We start from the raw sequence: 19,716 nt of genomic DNA, 5'->3' as shown, positions 1-19,716 counted from the left end.
TTCTTGTTTGTGTGATATCATTGTCATAATTATTTTGAAGAAAGTTTGTGATAATATTACAAGTAAAGTTATTCTTAGTAGGTATGAGGATGTGGGAAAATATTGACATCTTATGGCATTGTTGCTGCTGGTTTTGTAGTAATGGTAATAGTGGTGGTGGTAGCAGTAGCTGTGGTAGTAGTGTTGTCATTTCTAATTTATGGACACCTTGTTTATTATGTAATAAAATAAATATTATGAATTTTGATGACCAATGCAAATGTTCCGTGCAGTAGTATATATTTTCTTTCATTGCTTATTATTCATTATTGTTCATTTTTAAAGATAAGATTCATGCTAGATCTTAGAAATGTAATATTATGAGTAATTTAGGAAAGGTCCTACCTACATCAAGAACCATTAAATGGGGTTACACTGTATTTACTGTAAATATGTTCAGGTATGGCTGTGGACTGGGTGGCTCATAATATATACTGGACTGATACGGGTAGCAAAAGGATAGAAGTTGCTCGATTAGATGGACGCTCTCGGAAGGTTATAATATGGAAAGACATAGATGAACCTCGCAGTTTGGCACTAGATCCAAGAGAAGGGTGAGTCTTTGGTGTACTTACTATATTTTTTATTTTTATTTTATTTTTTCAGAATAATATTTTTAAGTCTGTTACAGTTTATTGTAATAATATTTCACTATTGTAAAACTTTGCAGATTCATGTACTGGAGTGATTGGGGATCTCAAGCCTGCATATCAAAGGCAGCTATGGATGGAATGCACCGGCATGTTATTGTGCCGAAGGTGGGACGTGCCAATGGTTTGACAATAGACTATGTTCAGCACCGCCTCTATTGGACAGAACTAGGACAACATGTCATTGAGAGCTCTGATCTGGAAGGAAAGGGGAGAGCTGTAGTTATTGGCGAGAACATAGAGAAACCATTTGGACTAACTCAGTACTTGGTAAGGATATCAGATATTAAAAAAACTGTGAAAGAATCATGATACAATTCTTAAAAGTTATAATAATTGTGGGTTTAAATTTATTGTGTGATTACTCACATTGGCTTTTATATGCAAATTAATAAGCAGGACCCGTAGTTTGGTGAGTGAGGTCAAACACATCAAAATTTCACGGCTGAAATTGGACAAAGACTAAGAGAAAATAAACTATAATTTCCATAACAGGTGCAGTTGAAACTTTACAATTTAGTGGTGCCAGGATAAAGAGGTATGTCATAAAAGTTCAGGAAACAAAATATAACTTTTAAAAAGTCCTCAAATATGTGGTTGATTATTAAAAAATTTATGTGCATGATGATACAGTTTTGATATGAACTACAGGCTGATATGCTGTTTTTAATAAAATACAGGTATTATGAATTCTTTGTCTTAAAGTAGTAGTATTATCTTCATTGTAACTTTTGAACTTACTCCATGTCCTTGTACTGGAAGATTTTTAGTGTGACTTTGGAGGTGAAATATTCAGACTTCATGGAAGAATTTTAGTCCTACATTTTCAGGAAGTTTTTAACACAGATATCTTTATTCTCCTGAAATCATTTTTCATAGCATTTAGAAGCATGTGATATTAAATATGTGTGAAAACTGTGGAAACAACAGCTGTGCTTGTAAGTGAAGCATAACTTTTGCTCTCATTTCAAGACCAAAGGTAATAAGAACTTCAGGTTAACAAGATTGAATTTAGTTTTTGTATCAGAGGATGTTTTGTTAATTTGTTAGACAAAGACGTCATAAAGAAAACCACAAATGATTAGATGCAAGGAAGGACATAAAAGACATATTTATGGTAAATCCTTTGATGATACAACAAAGTGCTTTGTAATGACAGTAACAAATCAAAATTGTATGAATGACAGAATTAAGAAGAGGTTAAACTTGAGAAATTCTTGTTACCATTTAGTTTTGAATATTTTTATTTTCCCTTATGCTGTTTAAAAATTTAAAGTTGTTCAAAAGCTTTACCTGTTTTATGCAGGTTTGAAAGTTTTGTCTGTCATGTAAAGAAACACGTAGGTTGAGGGCGTGTAAGACAAAACTGCTGAAGAGAGTATTTGTATCTGAGAAAGAGGAAATAAGAACAGGATGGAGAAAATCACATAATAAGAAACTTCGGATATATACGGATAGTATTAAAATGTACTATAGAAAAATACTGTGTTAAGGTTTAGAGTGGAATCAGGTGTCTGAAGATAATGGTCTTATGGAGAGCTTACTGGTTCCATAAATATAAAGATTATCAGTTGAATAACTATTACCATACTTTTCATGGTAGACACTATGCTATGGAGTAATTGAAAAAATTGTTTTTAGGATTACATCTACTGGGCAGACTGGAAAACTGGCATTATTGAGCGAGCCAACAAAACAAATGGTTCAAACAGAACTGTGATTCACAACAAGTTGGAGTTTATCACAGATATCCTTGTTTTTCACACTTCACGGCAGTCAGCTTGGAATCAGTGTGCTATAGGGAATGGCGGATGTTCACACCTGTGCCTGGCATTGCCTGCAGTATCCAGCAGTCATGGTGGGATGGTCGGCAGGCAGTCTAGCACACACTACTGTGGTTGTCCCACTCACTACACACTTGGACATGGAAACAAGACTTGTATAGGCAAGTTGAAAAACTGTGTGACATTGTAACTCATGTGAGAGAAATTAATGCTTATAATCTCCAACACAGAGGAATTGTTGGGAAAACTGATTAGGGATAGAGGAATATGAAGATGTCTTTGGTGGTCTTCTGGGTTATAATGCTCTTTGGACTTGAAAGTAAATACCAGCGTTTCAGAGGAACATACTGCCTTCATCAAAAGGCAAGTTGCAACTATGTTCAAATAAAATTTACACAATTTAAGGTTGATTTTAAACTGTATTTATTTTATCCAGTTGTTAAGTATGAGTTCCATTATTTGGAATAGTTTATATAAATGTAATACTATGTAGAGTTCACTGAGACTTGCTGTGTTATTCTTTCACTTGTGTATCTGCTTCAACAGGACCAAGATCTTTCCTACTGTTTGGTCAGAAGAATTCACTGAGTCGCTTACTTCCTGACACTGATGACTGTCCTGATGTTGTTCTTCCCATCCACAGCGTGAAGAACATTAAAGCTGTTGAATTTGATCCTGTCTCACGGTTTATTTACTGGGTGAGAGTTTATGTGCATGTGTATATACAGTTAATTTTTATATTTATGCACGTGCAATGCTGTGTGTTACCCGCAGGTTGGTTTGAATCACAGCTTTCTTTGGTTCATAAGTTCCCATTACAATAGAAATATCATAAATAAATACTGTCATAAAGACAATAATTTTTATAAATGTTTCAGAATTTAAATATATGAAAGCAACAGTAAGAAACAAAAATGAGGTTCATGAAAGTAAGAAAAGTAGGAAGTAAGGAAATCCTTTTAATCATTTGTTTAAGGCAGATAAGATTAAAATAAATAGGACAGTTATTTTACCAGTTGGTTTTATATGCGTATTCAACTTGGGCTGTTGAGGAGAGAATGTTAATTAACATTAATTGCAGATGTTTCAAAATGAAGAGGGAAGAAGTAAGTGTACAGTTAGGGTAGTACATAATGAGGTACTTTGTAATTTGTACAAGTCACCAGAGGTTGTCAGTACAGTCAAGTGAAGGTATGTAACTCTTGGGGAAAATGAAAATGCAAAGTAGTGACTGAACTTCAAGAAGGAGGTGGAAGGATGATATTAAAAATAGCTTTTAGAGAATGGTTTATGAGGATCTGAACTAGAATTCTTTTAATACAGATTATTTGTAACAGATTGATGGCCGTGCTCAGTCCATCAAACGAGCATATGACAACGGCACACATGCTGGGCCAGCTTTTGTTCCTTCTAGTAGCACTCACTTCCCATTTGACATGGCTGTGGACCCATATGGGAGACTTCTGTACTGGACTTGTGCTAACACAAATGCTATAAATGTGACCAGGCTGGACAATGGTTCAGCTGTTGGAGTTGTGGTCAAAGTTGATGGAGAGAAACCACGCAACATCGCTCTGCATCCAGAAAAGGGGTATGTAAAATACTGCAACTTATGTTATTCTTTTTGTTTATTTACAAAAAACAAAGTTACACGTGTTAGCTGCCCTTTTCTTTTCTTTCCTGTCTTGTTCATTCCAAAGTTTTTTATTTCTGTGAAGTCATTTTTTCCCCGCATTTTAAATTTGCTGCATCATCTACTAGTAAAGCAAAATTGGCTGGTTTACATCTTGTTTACTGTTTGGAGCAGACAAACTTCAAAGTAGACTGTGTACATTAATGAAATTTAATTGTTGTTAGTGTATAATGGAAGAGTTTATATTGTAGTGTATTTTAGCCTGCATGCACCATAGGTATGTGTGATTATAGTGTTTGTGCATGCCTTTTTAATAATAATCATTCTTATAATTCTTTGAAGACAGGTTATTTTACGTCTATACACTATCCTTGTGAATTCTCTTCAGCTTATGGAAATCACTGCTTTTGTTTTGTCTTGCTACAGGTATTATAGCACCTGGACTGAATTCTTTTACTATTGTAAAGGTGAACTGTGTAAATTCTTATGATGCTGCCATTTTAATCTGTCTGCAATCCACACAGCCCATCTCCCTAAGTTCCACCACATTGCTGTCCTCTCATCGCCTGTTTCTCACAGCTATATTCTGTCTCTTATTTATGAATCATTTCATTTTTTTATCATTAATTTCAGATTAATGTTTTGGACGGATGTTGGATCAGTGCCACGGATTTTACGGGCTGGCATGGATGGGAAGTCACGTGTGATTGTTGTAACACATTTAGAGAATTTGGTTGCATTAGCAGTTGATAGAATGGCAGACCTGTTGTTTTGGGCCCAGCCCAATCAAATTGAATCATCAGATCTGGATGGGAAAGGGAGGTGAGTAAATATGTGAGATAAAGCTATGGCAGATAAAATATAGGATATGTATCAAATGTTTAAAGATTATTTGCATGTCCACAGAACTGTTAATTAGTGTATTCACTGTTACGTGTGTGATGCGTAAGGTTTCTCTGGAGTGACTTGCACTTTAAAGAAATGGCGTGAAAAGTTGTGCAGTATCTTTGTCCAAAGAAACATTATTCTTGTGTAGCTCTTGTTAATATGATTGCTGTTTGAATCTGAACCCAGAGACTGATTATTCCTAGAGATTCATCATTCTTACTAATCCCATCACCTGACAATATTTTAACCTATGCAGAAGTTGAAGTGTAATTAAATGAAATAAACCAACAAATGCATGTACAGCATTTTATGTGCACTTGTTTGTCATCAGCAAATTAGGTGGAAGAGAGAGACAAGTGCATGTCCATGTAACTAATGAACCCCCATGGTACACTATCTTCCATGATCTCTTGATAGTTAAATTCATTCTTTTGGTAAAGAAATTCACTGGATTTATTGAACCTGAAGGTTCCTTACAACACTAACAAAAGCTCTACATTGGATCCTCTTCTGAGTTACTTCCAATTGATTTTCCATTTCCACATTCTGTTTCTCAGCGACCCATTTTAATATCGCACCATTTTTGTGTATCTCTCCCAGGTGCTTTCTTCCCTTGAGTCTTTTCAGCCAAAATTTGTATGTGTTTCTCATCTTTACTATGTTTGCTACATGTCCTGCCTATCTCATTTTTCTTGATTCAATTTTTGTAACTATATTTGGTGAAGAATACAAATTCTGAAGCTCCTCATCCTCTATTGCTTCATTTGTTTTAGGTCTCGGTATCTTCCTCAGCACTTATGATGATACTATCAACAATGTGTAAACAACATCTTTGACATTTCATTGACTCTTCCTTGAACTTGAACTTTCTGTATTCTTTACAATACTTTGCTCATAATCATTTTGCTGTTCAGTACCAACATATGCAGCTGAATTAAAAAAATAACAAGAATCAGTTCGAAGTGCTTACATATGTGAGATAGAACCAACTGTGGCAGCATAATGTTACTTGTGTGTATGTTATTGCATTTTCTCTTTGCAGGAAAGTATTGGTAAACACAGATCTAGTTCAAGTATCAAGCTTGGCTGTGCATGGTGATTATTTGTACTGGGTGGATAAAGACCAGTCACAGATTGAACGAGCGAATAAGACTGATGGGAGCAATCGAGGAACCGTATTGACACGTTTGGCTCACCTTGTGTATATAGTGGCAGTCCATTTTCCTAGTGAGAAGGTAAAAACCATGACCAAGTTAACTATATGATAATTGAACCCAGAGGTTCAGTAATTGGTCCTAAAAGGCTGCCACTGGATAGATGTTATCTTGAATCATTGGAATTCACATCCTTGTATTTAGTTTTTTTGTTTTTCATTTTAATATTATTTTTCTGTCTTCTTGGTTTTCTTAGTGGCAGTTTTTGAAATTTTTTTTACATATATCTTATTTTCACAATTCTAGTCACATTTCCAACTCATAGTATAAGCTACTTACTTGCATGACCTGTTGTGATGTAATATATTGAACTACTGTATATATTAGTGTGTCACTGTGAGAAAAGTTAAGCAAATATATCGTAAACCAAAAGGTATGTTACATCTATACAAGTTTAAATAAATTAATAATAAAGACTTATTACACTGTGTTACAGATGTACTCAAACCATGCTTGTGCAGCTCCCCATCAGGCTGGCTGTTCTCATCTCTGCATGGCCGTGCCATCTCCTGTGAGCAGTATATCCAGTTCCATTCCAGTTGTGTGTTCCTGCCCTCAGAGCCTGGTCCTGCATGAGGACGGTCGGACATGTAGTGCATTGCCTGCTTGTGGACCAGATCACTTCACGTGCACTGCCCCTGCTGGATCTAACAAAGACTGCATACCAAGTATTTGGCGATGTGATGGACACAATGATTGTCCTGATGCTAGTGATGAAGTTGGCTGCCCTGATTGCAGGCCACATGAATTCCGTTGTCAAACTGGACAGTGTATAGGTGAGACTATTATAAAGTCACAGTACAAACATATAGTACATCTCATGAATCACTAAAAGTTATTTTAATGTAAAGAATACTCAATTAAGTGCAAAGAAAATAAGTTATGCTCTTGTTCAATGTGATGTCTGTAATTTGATTAGGTTTCTAAACATTGGCTTGTACCTGCAGTAAATGAACACAAAGTTTAATGAGGAATACAGAATCACAAAGAATGGATTCAGATAATATATGTACTCAAAGTAGGAGTACTCCTTTTCTCTCTTGTTATTAATGTATTTCCAAAGTTCACTGTAGTATATTCACATAAGAAATCTTTAGTCCTCTACATAATACAACTGTATGTCTAGATGTGTCATGGGTGTGTGATGGAACATCACAATGTCCAGACAACTATGATGAGAGCCAGTGCTGTGAGTTCCAGTGCTTGACTTCTGGGGTGTGTATTCCACACTCTGCTGTGTGCGATGGCTACGAGAACTGTGCAGATGGTAGTGACGAGGCACCTTTAGAATGTGCAGGAGGTATGTATTAAACATAATCTTCAAACAATACATGTTCTGAAAGTACTCAGGAAAATATTGGGATGTAAGAAGGCTGATATAAATGAGGAAGAGTGTTGTTATGTAATGAGAAACTTTATTGTTCATAAAGTCACTTGTCTTAATGAATTAGGTAACCTAATGGCTATATCTGTCTTAATATTCTCTTTCCAATGTCTCCTTGGCCTTTACTCTCTGTCATATAGATTTATAATTCCATGCTGTCTGTCTTTAGCCTGTCTACATGGTGTGACAACTTTTTTTAAATGCTGTATAGTTCATTTCAGTTTGGTTCATATTTTCCATTATAAAGCCAGCACCTTAAAACTGACTTTATCAGTTTTCATAAAAATGGTTTGTTATACAAAAAATTTATGCATGACATAAAACATAAACTCCATTATCTCCTTGTAGACTGTTTCCAAGATGTGGTCAGTCACTCTGTCCAAACTTTCATACCAGTATCTGAAATATTTTGAAAAGAAACAGCCTGCAATTGCTGCCATTTAAATCTAGCTACAAGAACAGGCAAGATGCCAGGGGCCTTCAAGGGGTTGTTATCTTTTATTTTAAACATTTTTCCATAAGGAATACATTTAACAGTATACAATAGAAAATAATTTCTGACTCTGTGAAGTACAGATAAACAGTGTGATTACCTTCATAGCAGCAGGTATGTTCTGCATCAAGGCCATTGACAAATTCAGGTTAGCAAGGAATGCGTTTGGAGAACAGTACTGTTTTGGCATACAGCATTACACTCATATTTATGAAACAGCCTGGCAAATCATATGTAGGCTGACAGTTTGCCTGCCTGTCGGTGAGTTTCTTACAATAACTGCATAAAAATTCCTATGAATAATTGAATTCTTTATTGTGAATTGTTTCAGGAGCCAATCATCCTCGTGTAGATGTTATATCGTATGGTGATTCAAACAAGTCCACATATGTAGTGAGTGTGTTGGTAATTCTAGCATCTGTTGTTGTGTTTGGTTTAATTGGATTCTACTGCCGTCGTCGCGTTGCAGGTGCCAACAACATTACCTTAAACAATGATCTTGATGATTCAGCTGGTGATCCTCTGTCACCAAAACCATCACATGGTGTTCCTAAGCCCATTTGCCCAGTTGCTGAAATCCAAAAGAATGGTAGATTAGATAAGGGCAATAAGAAATCTGGCAATGATACTGTTCGCATGTCAATGCTTAATGGTAGCACAACATCCAACAGTTATGATAGGAGTCATATTACTGGTGCTTCGAGTTCTACTACAGAAGGAGGTGGACCAAATGGTGCTCCATTGCTTGTATCATCATCATCGTTGCTATGCTACCCACGTGAGACTTTGAACCCACCACCAAGTCCTGCAACCACTGCTGATTCTAACAGAAAACTACACCATAACTACAATGAAGACTACTGCTGTTCTTCATCTGGTGCATCAAGATATCGTCCCTATAGACATTATCGAGCCATCAATCAACCACCACCTCCTACCCCTTGCAGCACAGATGTATGTGATGAGTCTGATTCAAATTACCCTTTGCCTTTGAGAGGGAGGCAGCGATATTATGCTGCACCAGGTTCTGAGTATGACTCAGACCCTTTTCCTCCTCCTCCAACTCCAAGGTCACATTATCATAGTGATGGAGGAGGAGGCTTGCCTTCATCTTGTCCACCGTCCCCCTCTTCTACAGCAGGGCGGTCATCAACATACTTCAATCCGCTTCCTCCGCCTCCGTCACCGGACCCATCTCCTGGCAGTCGCTGTGATTGCTGACAGTAAAACAGGGTCCGATTTGGTTGCATGACTGTCAGTACTGCAGTGTTTTATTATCACATGTCGGACCCTGCGTTCATGCTGTCTTATTGAATTACTCAGAAAATTTAATATTACACATAAGTACGTAATGCTTGAGAGGACTTTCAAATTAATAACATTTGTCAGTTTGCAGTGATTCTAAACACTATTTTCACATAATGGAATTGACCTAGAGATAAAACACTAAATATAATAATTATTATACTTTGATAAAATGTGTAAGTAAGCACATAAGTGCATTTGGCCTCACTTAACACACATTTAAAGGTGAGTAACAGGGATGTAGTTTTAGTGCCATGATGATTGTCTCTGAAGTTTATCCAGGGGTTATAATGTTTATTAGTATATTTAATTACACATTTTTACCTGTATAGTTTATATAATGTTAAGTAGAAGGATAATTCTGTTATGTGGATGGAAGTGACCTATTTTAAAGCTTTATCACAGCATGTAACTTGAGTGGCAAAAGAAACCACAAAAAAAACCAGTCAAAATAGTTGAACTTTTTACTAAGAATCATTCTTGTGGGCCTTTCAGATATGATGCAAGAGTGCTAACGACTCGGCTAACATTTTCTGAGTTTAGTATAGATTGTTGCTTTTGTGGCGACAGCATTGTGATGTCTAGATGTCTGGTGAGTTTGTTTAGGAACTGTACTTGTGGCCTGAGCACTGTACTCACCCACCACAAGTTAATTGCACAACCACATTTTGAAACCACATTCACACAAAACCTGTCACTGCACTTTTGTTTTAAGTCTTTGGAATGTACTGTACTAACCACAGACCGCACACTTCATGGGGTTATACATGACCCACAGTAGTGAGGCCACTGTGCTCAGTAAGCAGAACTGTCATCTATAAAAAGTGTCTGACATGAATATTTCCATATCTTCAGAGGTAACAGCACATAAAGTTTTATATCTCTTTGTATTAAATTTTTATACCAGTTTCAACATCATCAGTTCTACGTTAGGTACTAATGATGCAGTAGTACATAATTGAGTCAAGTCCACTCAGTTTAATTAACTTCACTTAAACAGTTGATTTGTACATTAATTTTGGAGTTGCCTGACTGTTACTCACCTTTGTTTGAAACCTGTACATATCAACCTCATGTGCCTGTTTTGGAGCAAGCTAAAATGTGAGATTTGTGTTGTTGGGAGTTCAAAAATGCTGGCACTTAATAGTTGGACATTGGATATTGACAGTGTAACAAATTCAGCAATGTCCCATAATTTTGGCTTGATTTTCTTTCTTTTTTAATGCCTTTATTTATAAATTTGTAAGAAAAAATCCTTCCATGTGAAATTTCCACTAGAACTATCAGTAAAGGAGAAAGTTAAAAGATGGCTATCTTCTGGGTAATAGCGCCATGTAGTCTGGTAGAAGTTTACCAGTGTTTCTGAGACCCTGGCTGCCTTCAGCATGAGTGATGAGCACTTATTGCCCTGATGATTAAGTTAGCAAGTACATCTGAAACGTTGGCTAGGCTACACAGCACTACAATTCAGAAGACAGCCGTCTTTGTACTCATTGCTGTAAGAACCTCAAATCCTGCTGAGACATTTTAAGTTGCTCTGTGCTTAAGCCTTACTCCATGTTGGGATATAGAGTAATGGAGCTAGAGCCACACATCCTGTATCTTGGAACTAGGTGTAAGTAAGTGATCAACTTCATTCTTCATATCCTTTACCCTAGAAAAGAACACATGGTACCCAGTGATGGGAGTCCAGGTGAACCTTGAAGCCAGTGTAGACACTTTTTACTTTACTGTCTGACTCATGGCTTACAGTGCCCATACATCCAAAAGATTTGGTTAAATAGGGTTGCCAAAATATAATTGAAGGACCAAGGGTTTGATCCCCAACAGGGGCAGAGGATTTTACCTTTAGCCTCTGCATCTATACTGACTGTGGAGCCTACCCAGCCTATCTAATGATTACCGGGGTTCTTTCACAGAGGTAAAGCACGGCCAGGGTGTGATGCTGACCACTCACCCCTATCTAGTGCTGAAGTTTAGAATAAGTAGGAGTTATAACTCCTCTCCCCCACAAGCGCCTACATGGCGTAAAGCAGGGCAGCTTTTCTTTTTAGGTTTTAATTGAAGAGTTTCTATTTGCTGACACTGTCAGACAACAGTGATGTTCTGGAAAAAATGTGCTAGTGTTGCGGATGGGAATTGTTCCATAGAATCGAAAGGTTTAAATCTAGGACTAAGGAATGTATAGTAGTTGTACTGTATGAGCTTGTGGATTAATGTCTCTGGGGCTAGCATAGCAAATTACCATATTATGATCTTATTTTTCAACCCCTGACAACACCCATAAAGCATTTATGTAGTGTTAACAATTTTATTGCCATTTTAGATGTAAATAAAACTGTATTAGAAGCCAGACGGGGCGTGATGCTGACTACTCACCCCCATCTAGTGCCAAGGTCAAGGAAGAGAGGAGCTATACTTCCACTCCCCCCAAACGCCTACATGGCGTATAGTGGGACAAACTTACTTTACTTATTAGAAGCCAGTCAGTGCAAGCCATTAAATTTATTACAGAAGAAATGAAACGTTTTACTAATTTAGTCATTTGAAATTAGCATCAATGTACAAAAAATGTTTTATGAAAAATGTTGGTTAATAATAATTTTTATTGACATAAAATAGTTTTGGTAACATAAAAGTTTGATATACTCCACAAGCTGAATCCCAGCCTTCACTGACTGGCTTCTAAACCGTCCATTTGTGACACCAAGCTACAAGTTAAGATTACATTCTTAGCTGAGGTGTTTTTGGGTCCAAAGGCCCTCTGTATATGCCAAGTTATGTGTGTTCAGGAAGGTTCAGAGATCTTGAAAATGGGTTGCGATGATTTTTCCTGAAGTTATTTCATTGAAATGGAAAGGTAGTATCCTTTAAATTTCTTGCCTCAGCTGTGTATATTTTTGTGGTATAAATATAACCTGATTTAGCAGTGGACACAGTATTCTCATTAACACTTCATATCTTCTTGTAATCTTCTCAGGATTATATATCCTGTATTTATAGCCAACCTTTCTGTGGGATCATTGCTGCATCTAATGAAATTTATTCTTTAGGGCTATCTGCTGACATGAATTTCTGCAGCAAATATTCATAAACAAACTGTTTTGAGTTTTGTTTGTTAGAACCCGACTTGCCAAGTAGTGCCATATTGGCTCCTGCTCATACTATGGGAGAAAATAGTTGTGGAAATCATGATGCCAATTGACCTGTAACCTCTTAAATTGTGTTTTGTAACATGGTTTATCTGGATCATCAGTCCTAAATTTTATTTAATTTCCGCTTGTGTAATATTGGACCACATGCATAATTTCTGTCGTGCATTTTGCGTGTAATAAATATTCGTCTGTTCAGTAAATGATTACTACCTTATTGCTCTCACCACTTCAACAGTCACAGGTCTGTTTTGTACACCAAATTCACATACATCAAAGCAGCTGGTAAAATTATAGTTTTGTATATTTTAATTGCTAGGCTTTAGGTATGTGGCAGAAAGATGATAAATTTTGTACTGGATGGTAGCAAGTGTTCCCAAATTTTAATCTTGTTTCAGTTTTCAGAATGTAATATTGGTTTGTTACTGTTGTTCCAAAATACTGAACTTGGCCTCATTTTTAAAGAATGTATTAACTACCTTTATGTTACAACTGTGTCATGCTTGCTTGTTACGAGACATAAATAAGTACTTTGACCTGCTTATAATTCAGACAAAATGTCTTGTCTTCTGTTACTTCATACTTATGAAACTTTTGAAAGAAAATTAAGTTCACTGCTGAATCAGTGTTTGGTATTGTTTTGATGTGTGTTACTTGGAAGCGTAAATAGTCTGTCTCAAGCTGTTATTACCTCTGAGGTGATAAGTGAACCATGTCAGTACCCATGTGGGTCTGGATGATACAGCATAAGTAAACATATGAATGTTGCTGTTCTAATGTTTTATGGAAGCTGATTAGTTGTTGTTATGCTGGAAGCTTTGTCCTCTTTCCTCTAAGGGAATGTGTAGGTATGTTTGCTGGTAGGTTGAATTTGAAGAGTGTAGCATGGTAATGCTATTGTGCATAAAATTGTTTGTTCTTTTATGCAAGGCAAAATTATGCGTGACCAAACAACAGTAACCAGTTACATTTATTGGTCTGAACAGGTAGTAAATCACTGGCTTCAGTTCTTTCTTCTAAAATGAAAAAAATATGAAACTCATTTCTTTGACCTTCATTCTTTTACAAAGTATTTGAATTATGCTGATTAGAGTAGCTCTCTCTAATTTACCCCTCCAGTTAGGTTTTCCACGCTCAGAACAGAATCAGTTTCCAAAATCATTTTTTGTATAAAAACCAAGGCAATGGTATAATGTCCAAAAAAACTTTCTATGATACATCTTCAGCTGATACATTCAGAAAGATTTGTTTTTATTTGTCATAGTGAAACAGCTCATATTTATTATTTATGCATCTGTGGAAGAATTATAGAAATATCATGTAGAAGTTTTTAAAAATAATTATTCTGATGCCGAAGTGAGAACAAAATTCCAGGCCATAGCACAACAGAAAATATCTTCATAGTGTAGAAGTAATGTTTCCTTTGTCAAAGCAGCTATAAGTCAATATAAAATAATAGGACAGCAACAAAACTGTTTTTAAAGCCTTATTCACCATACAGGATTATATGGTGTATACAAATAATTATTTGAACTGACAGGTTTACTGGATATTCATTTGTATATTCAGTGTATATATATAAATATATGTGTTTAATAGTAAGTGTATTTGTGTTTGAATGTTGATGTGTATAGTAATGTGGTATGTATTGTTACATTCTCTTGCTCGATGATTGCACATAATCTTCCTGAATTATTTTTTGTTAAAATTGTTAATTTACTTTTGTGAAGACATATGTTCTTGATTTCTGTATAAGCTGATACAACCATGTTTCAGGGTTAGAATGTAAGCATATGGATGTGCTACATTAGAGTATAGTTTGTCTGTTGTGAGTAGAATGCTACAATGGATATCTTAAGAATAAGGGACTTCCTGATTGGGATGTAGAACAGTGATTTTGAGAGTACATTGGAGTTATACAAATGAGGCAACTTCTGTACAGGATATTGCTCTACCACATATATATTTTGTCACAGACTGTGCACATTTGCATTGAGTGTTTTGTTTAAAATTAAAATTGACTGATTTCGCAAAGGGGTGATCTGATAAATTTTAAAATATTATGTTCAATGTGGAGTTGCCATAAGCCTGTTATCTAGAAATATTTGATTGATTATTTTTATGCCTTGATTTTCAGCTTTGATTTGGGTTTTGTCAGTATTTTTTGGAGGTCAGACTGAGAAGCTTCAGAAACAGTGTAAAGGGAGGCTGTCTCTCACTATATTTCTTGCAACAGGTGAAGCAATTTAAATACTAAAATTCATTCCCCGATTGGAAAACTGAAGTTAAGGCTACAGTGGATTATACTGTAGTACCTAAAGTTTCCTATTTATAAAATGCATATTTTTGTTAGTCTTCCTATTTTATCCTTAGGTGATCTCTTAATTAAAGTACAGGCTGCATTGAAATAATAACTATTTATGTTCAGGATTCTTGTGCTACTGTGAAAATAGTAAGCTTTCCAGGAATATGTAAATGTTGCTTGTTGGAAAGAATATAATGATTCTTATTGTTGGTAGGTTCAAGGTGTAAGTCATACACTTTCATGAATAAAATAGTGTTGCAGTCACTTGTTCATTTTTTGTTTTAACTATTTTATTACCAGCCTCTTAAGGTCAATTTCCATTAAAGTTTTTTTGAATATGTTTGAATTATTATTTAAACTTAATTTCTTGGATTTTCAGGAATGAAACATTTAAATTCCTTCCACAGTATCAAATTTTTTCCCCACTTTTGTTAGTATAACGGTTAAGTAAGTTGTTGGAGCAAATCAGATTTTGTACCTGCCCAAATAGCAATATTTTATAATGTTTTCATTTGTTTTCTCAACTTGTTTCATAATGCACAAGTTTGTGTTCTTAAAATTTGCTTTATAATTAGGACATTCTATTTTCAAGTTGCACATCTGGCAGCAACGAAAATAATACTAAAATAATACAACCACTTCTGTGTTCTTGGTGCTGCAAATGGGTTTTAGGGCATAGGGCATCTGGAATGTTTTGTATTCCTCTCCCATTGAGAGATCTATCCAGATGGGATGTTTAAAATAATGTACATGTAATTTTACTGGGAGATAAATATAACTGAAACTATGATATTGTTTTAACCTTTTCACTGTTAAATAATTCCATACAGCAGTCTGTCTGTTGGAAAGTTAATAGTTCATCTCGTCAACAAATTCCATACATTTATGGAACCTGAATGTTCATTGCTGTTTACAAAAACTGTAATAGCACAATATCCTTTTCTGTATATCTCCCAAGTGGCCTATTCCCTTCAGATTTTGTGACCAAAATTTTATAGGATTTTGCATTTTCCCCATGAGCTGCCCATCTTACCATCTTTAATCATCCTAACACTAATTGATGATGAGTACAAATTTTGCAGCTTATTGTGTGTCTCCATCCTTCTGTTGCATACTCTTTGTTAGGTTCAGTTATTCCTCTCAGAATTTTATTCTGAAAGAACTTTAAAGTAAGAAAGCAAATTTCATACCCATATAAAGCACCAATAAAATCAGTGAAGAAAAAATATCAGTTGGCTGTAGCTTGGCCAATATTCATCAGATTGTCAGAATTTTGACATAAATGCAGTATTTCATACCAGCACACACGTGCACACATATATATGTGTCTTTTCTACCTCTACATACATTATTTACATGTAAACAAACTTTGTTTTTTATTACGGTTAAAGTTTAACATTCAGATTGTATTTTAAATTCCAATTTCTTAGCCTTTTTCTGGTTCATTTCTAGAAACTAAAGAATAGCTTTAAAAAACACTTTGTACTTGTGAAACAGTTCATTCACAGTGACCAGCATGCTTTTTTATGCCAGAAGTGTTCCAACTATGACAGTGGAAAGGTTATTGTTTTGTGTGTATATAATTGTTTCTTATATCGTTTATGAACCAGCATCATGTTACTGTATAACGGATAATTCCCTTGAATCTGAGCATGTGTCGGAAATATATGTTAAAATAACATGTAAATTGTTACGTAATATAATTTTTATATTGACAGTGTAGAATGTTCAATTGTTATTACTCTTCACACTTATTTAACAAAAGTGCCTGTGCAAATATGTATGCCAGTTTTACAAGTTATATTAAACTCACTCAGGTTAAGCATCACATCGCTTTTTGTTTTTAAAGATGTGTGAATATTTTTTAACATTTCAGAAGCTGTAACTTAATATTATGTTCCTTTGACAAGGTATCTGTTGTGAATTTGTTTCTTAGTGCCATAATGTGTACACATAATTTCATTTTTATAATATTACAGTGTTTGTTACATAAGTAATTGATCTTTCTTTTCAAGTTACTGGAAATAGTTTGTGTGCAATGCAGCTGTTTGTCCTCATTGCACATGTAAATGATATTAATTAAAGATTTGTACACAGAGTGTATGTGTTGCTTTCCTGAACTTCTAATTGGCCCTTTCTCAATACTTCATTATTTCCAGTATCTCCTAACTTGAAGATTTCTGTCTTCTGGGTTGTTGCGCTGTGTAGTCTGGTCGATGTGAATCAACGTTTCAGAGGTCATACCGCCTCGTCATCAGGGCGGTGAGTATGAAGTTTTCTGTCTTCTGGGTTGTTGTGCTGTATAGTCTGGTCGATGTTAATCAATGTTTCAGAGGTCATACTGCCTCCGTCATCAGGGCGATCATCTCCCTGATGACGGAGTCAGTATGACCTCTGAAACGTTGGTTAACATCTACTAGACTACACAGCGCAACAACCCAGAAGACGGAAATCTTCATACTCACCGCTGTGAAAACCTCAAATCGTACATCTCCTAACTTATTGTTTATAATTATGTCAACTTAACTAAAAGGTACAACTTTGTTTATATTAAATGCCTTTGTCTGAAATCTGATTACCTATATTAGGTTCTAGCCATGTGGACCAAATGATTCGCACAAAGAAAGGTTGCTTTATTTTGCAGTTTCCATTTAAGTTAGGAAGATGATAAGGGTTCACAAAGCCCTTTGTTTCCCTCATCACACTTTTTGTGCAGACCACTAAAGTTTTTTAGTAAAATTATGGCAACCAAGTTCATTTATCTGCTGACCCTACATTTGTACAGCTTGTAGAATGCTGTAGTAAAAATCGATATCAAAATAGTGATTGTGAAATGCTTGAGGATGGACCAATACTAAGCTTTTGTAAAAAAAATTATGCAATTGTGAATAATCATCAGTGGCTAAAGACTATACCTGCAGATTCCAAACTAGAAGTTGGGTTGGCACTCTTCGGCTTTGTACCAAATGAGGTATGTTGGTCATAGCAGATAATAAATATAATGGCAGAGTGATTCTAGCATTGTGCTCTCATTCATTTGCCGTAATTAATGGTTTAACAAGCTATATGCACACATGAAACACAGAGGAATGAGTAAGTTAAATCAGGAAGTTTATTTGTGTAATATAATCCACAACAGACAATGATGATTTTACAGTACAGTACCCCTACTTTGTAATCATTAACAAAGACTAGGCCTTTTGACCTGTTCAATAACAACTCTGTATTGATCCTTCCATGTTTCAAGGGAATAACCTCATTCTCTGGTTTGTAATCCAGCAACTTATCTGGAGACATTTTGAATATGTGTTGAAAATATTTTGTTGTTACTCCTTCATGTTTTCATTTACAGTTTATATACGTATTAACCTCGTATCTTATCCTTCATTATTATTATAAAACGTGGACTTCCACTGGTCTCCAGAAGCAACTCTGCTGCTTCACTTCGTTTATACTGTTGATTTTATGTCCACCTTTCACCATCATACAAGAGAAATGACACTGCCAGTATCTTGTAGAACTTGTGTAGACCAGAGATCAATTCTCACAATATTGTAGAAGGATGGATGATATTTTCCTACCATAGTTTGAAATCTGCTGTACCAGTCCTCGTGCAAGATGTTGGTTCCGAGCTCTTGCTGGATCACAGCTAAATACTGGTACCATTCACATGGACATCTTGCAACAACTGCTTGCCTTCTGCCTTGTCCTGATCTCCCTCTCACACAATATTTTCCAAAATATTTTGTTCATCAGGAAGAACATCCAACAAAGCAAATAACTGAAGTACATCTTCAATGGAATCAAAAACTGATGCAGAGATTTAGATTTCTTGGTTGACAGGATCTGCACATAAAACCTATTGATGCCATGTCCAAGGTGGGGGAAGAAAAAACAATGCCTTGTTGACAGGAGGGATAAGGATTTGACAAGCATTTACGAAACCCAGTTTATATGTTACATTACTGCTATAGTTGGGGCTTTAGTTTTGACGTAAATACGCCTATACGGAAGGGTCATTCGGCAAAAAAGCGTTAGGAAGATGTGTAAGATCCATACCAACAATGTGTAAATTGTTATGTCATCTGTTTATTCGGCATTATTGTGTTTCATTACTGCCGTCAACAATCCGCTTTCGTTATTGCGGAAAGAGCTGAGCTGTGAATCGCTTGTAGAAGAAGTGCGTCGTAGAGTAAATAATATTGAGCTGTTAAAACGTTTTAGAATATCACAATTACTTATCTTACATAAGAATTATTAAGAAATCTGTGATACTGCCCTCCGCTCTCTCCATTTTAGTTTTGATTAAATTGTACATTGCGGGTGGACATCGTGGTCTCTTCCAATTGAACAAAATTTGAGGTAAGGGATTCTTATTTATTTTTATTGTTCATCACATTTAATGTTTTCATGTGCATTTGTGAACTCGTGTAAGAGAATTAGGCTTGTCTTCTTTTGAAGTAAATATGTCTCTAAGGAAGGGTCATTCGGCAAAAACAGCGTTAGTTACGAAGATGTGTAAGATCCAGCGCCGAGTCACCTTTAAACGTTCATTCCTCGGGAATGGTAAACGTAAGGGTAATGTAACCTATATGTAAAATGATCAGTAAATAAGGACCTTTAAGAATCTGTAATGTATTTCATTGTAATTTTAATGAACCAATGTGTACAATTTTCAATGCATCTGGCGCGTTAAGCGTTAACCGTAAGAGATTGATCTGGACATATTGCGTACGAGATACGTATTACCTCTTGAGCTTTCCATATCTGTTTTCAGATTTTACAGATCACAAATGGTTTAGGTTCTACAAACATTTATTTATACAAATAAATGCGCATCGCACTTCACGCTACTGCTGCGTTTGTGTA

The 19,716-nt window shown here is 35.6% G+C and overlaps 1 protein-coding gene across 1 annotated transcript in view; it reads left to right on the top strand.

The window, feature by feature from the left end:
- The window catches only part of arr (low-density lipoprotein receptor-related protein 6), a 45,505-nt gene extending 28,559 nt beyond the window's left edge, over positions 1-16,946 (top strand). The window contains exons 13-22 of the mRNA XM_022083608.2: positions 440-593; positions 710-959; positions 2,331-2,634; positions 3,020-3,171; positions 3,811-4,064; positions 4,740-4,928; positions 6,037-6,229; positions 6,645-6,984; positions 7,335-7,508; positions 8,417-16,946. Coding sequence (XP_021939300.2) covers positions 440-593; positions 710-959; positions 2,331-2,634; positions 3,020-3,171; positions 3,811-4,064; positions 4,740-4,928; positions 6,037-6,229; positions 6,645-6,984; positions 7,335-7,508; positions 8,417-9,306 — 2,900 coding nt within the window. The 3' untranslated portion in view covers positions 9,307-16,946. The remainder of the gene's footprint in view (positions 1-439; positions 594-709; positions 960-2,330; positions 2,635-3,019; positions 3,172-3,810; positions 4,065-4,739; positions 4,929-6,036; positions 6,230-6,644; positions 6,985-7,334; positions 7,509-8,416) is intronic.
- Positions 16,947-19,716: the final 2,770 nt, after the last annotated feature.

The sequence above is a fragment of the Zootermopsis nevadensis genome, unplaced genomic scaffold (assembly GCF_977971745.1).
Source record: "Zootermopsis nevadensis isolate Lab colony 2312 unplaced genomic scaffold, Znev_1.0 Znev_ptg000017l, whole genome shotgun sequence".
Lineage (NCBI taxonomy): Eukaryota > Metazoa > Arthropoda > Insecta > Blattodea > Termopsidae > Zootermopsis > Zootermopsis nevadensis.
This window is presented reverse-complemented; position numbering and strand designations above follow the sequence as displayed.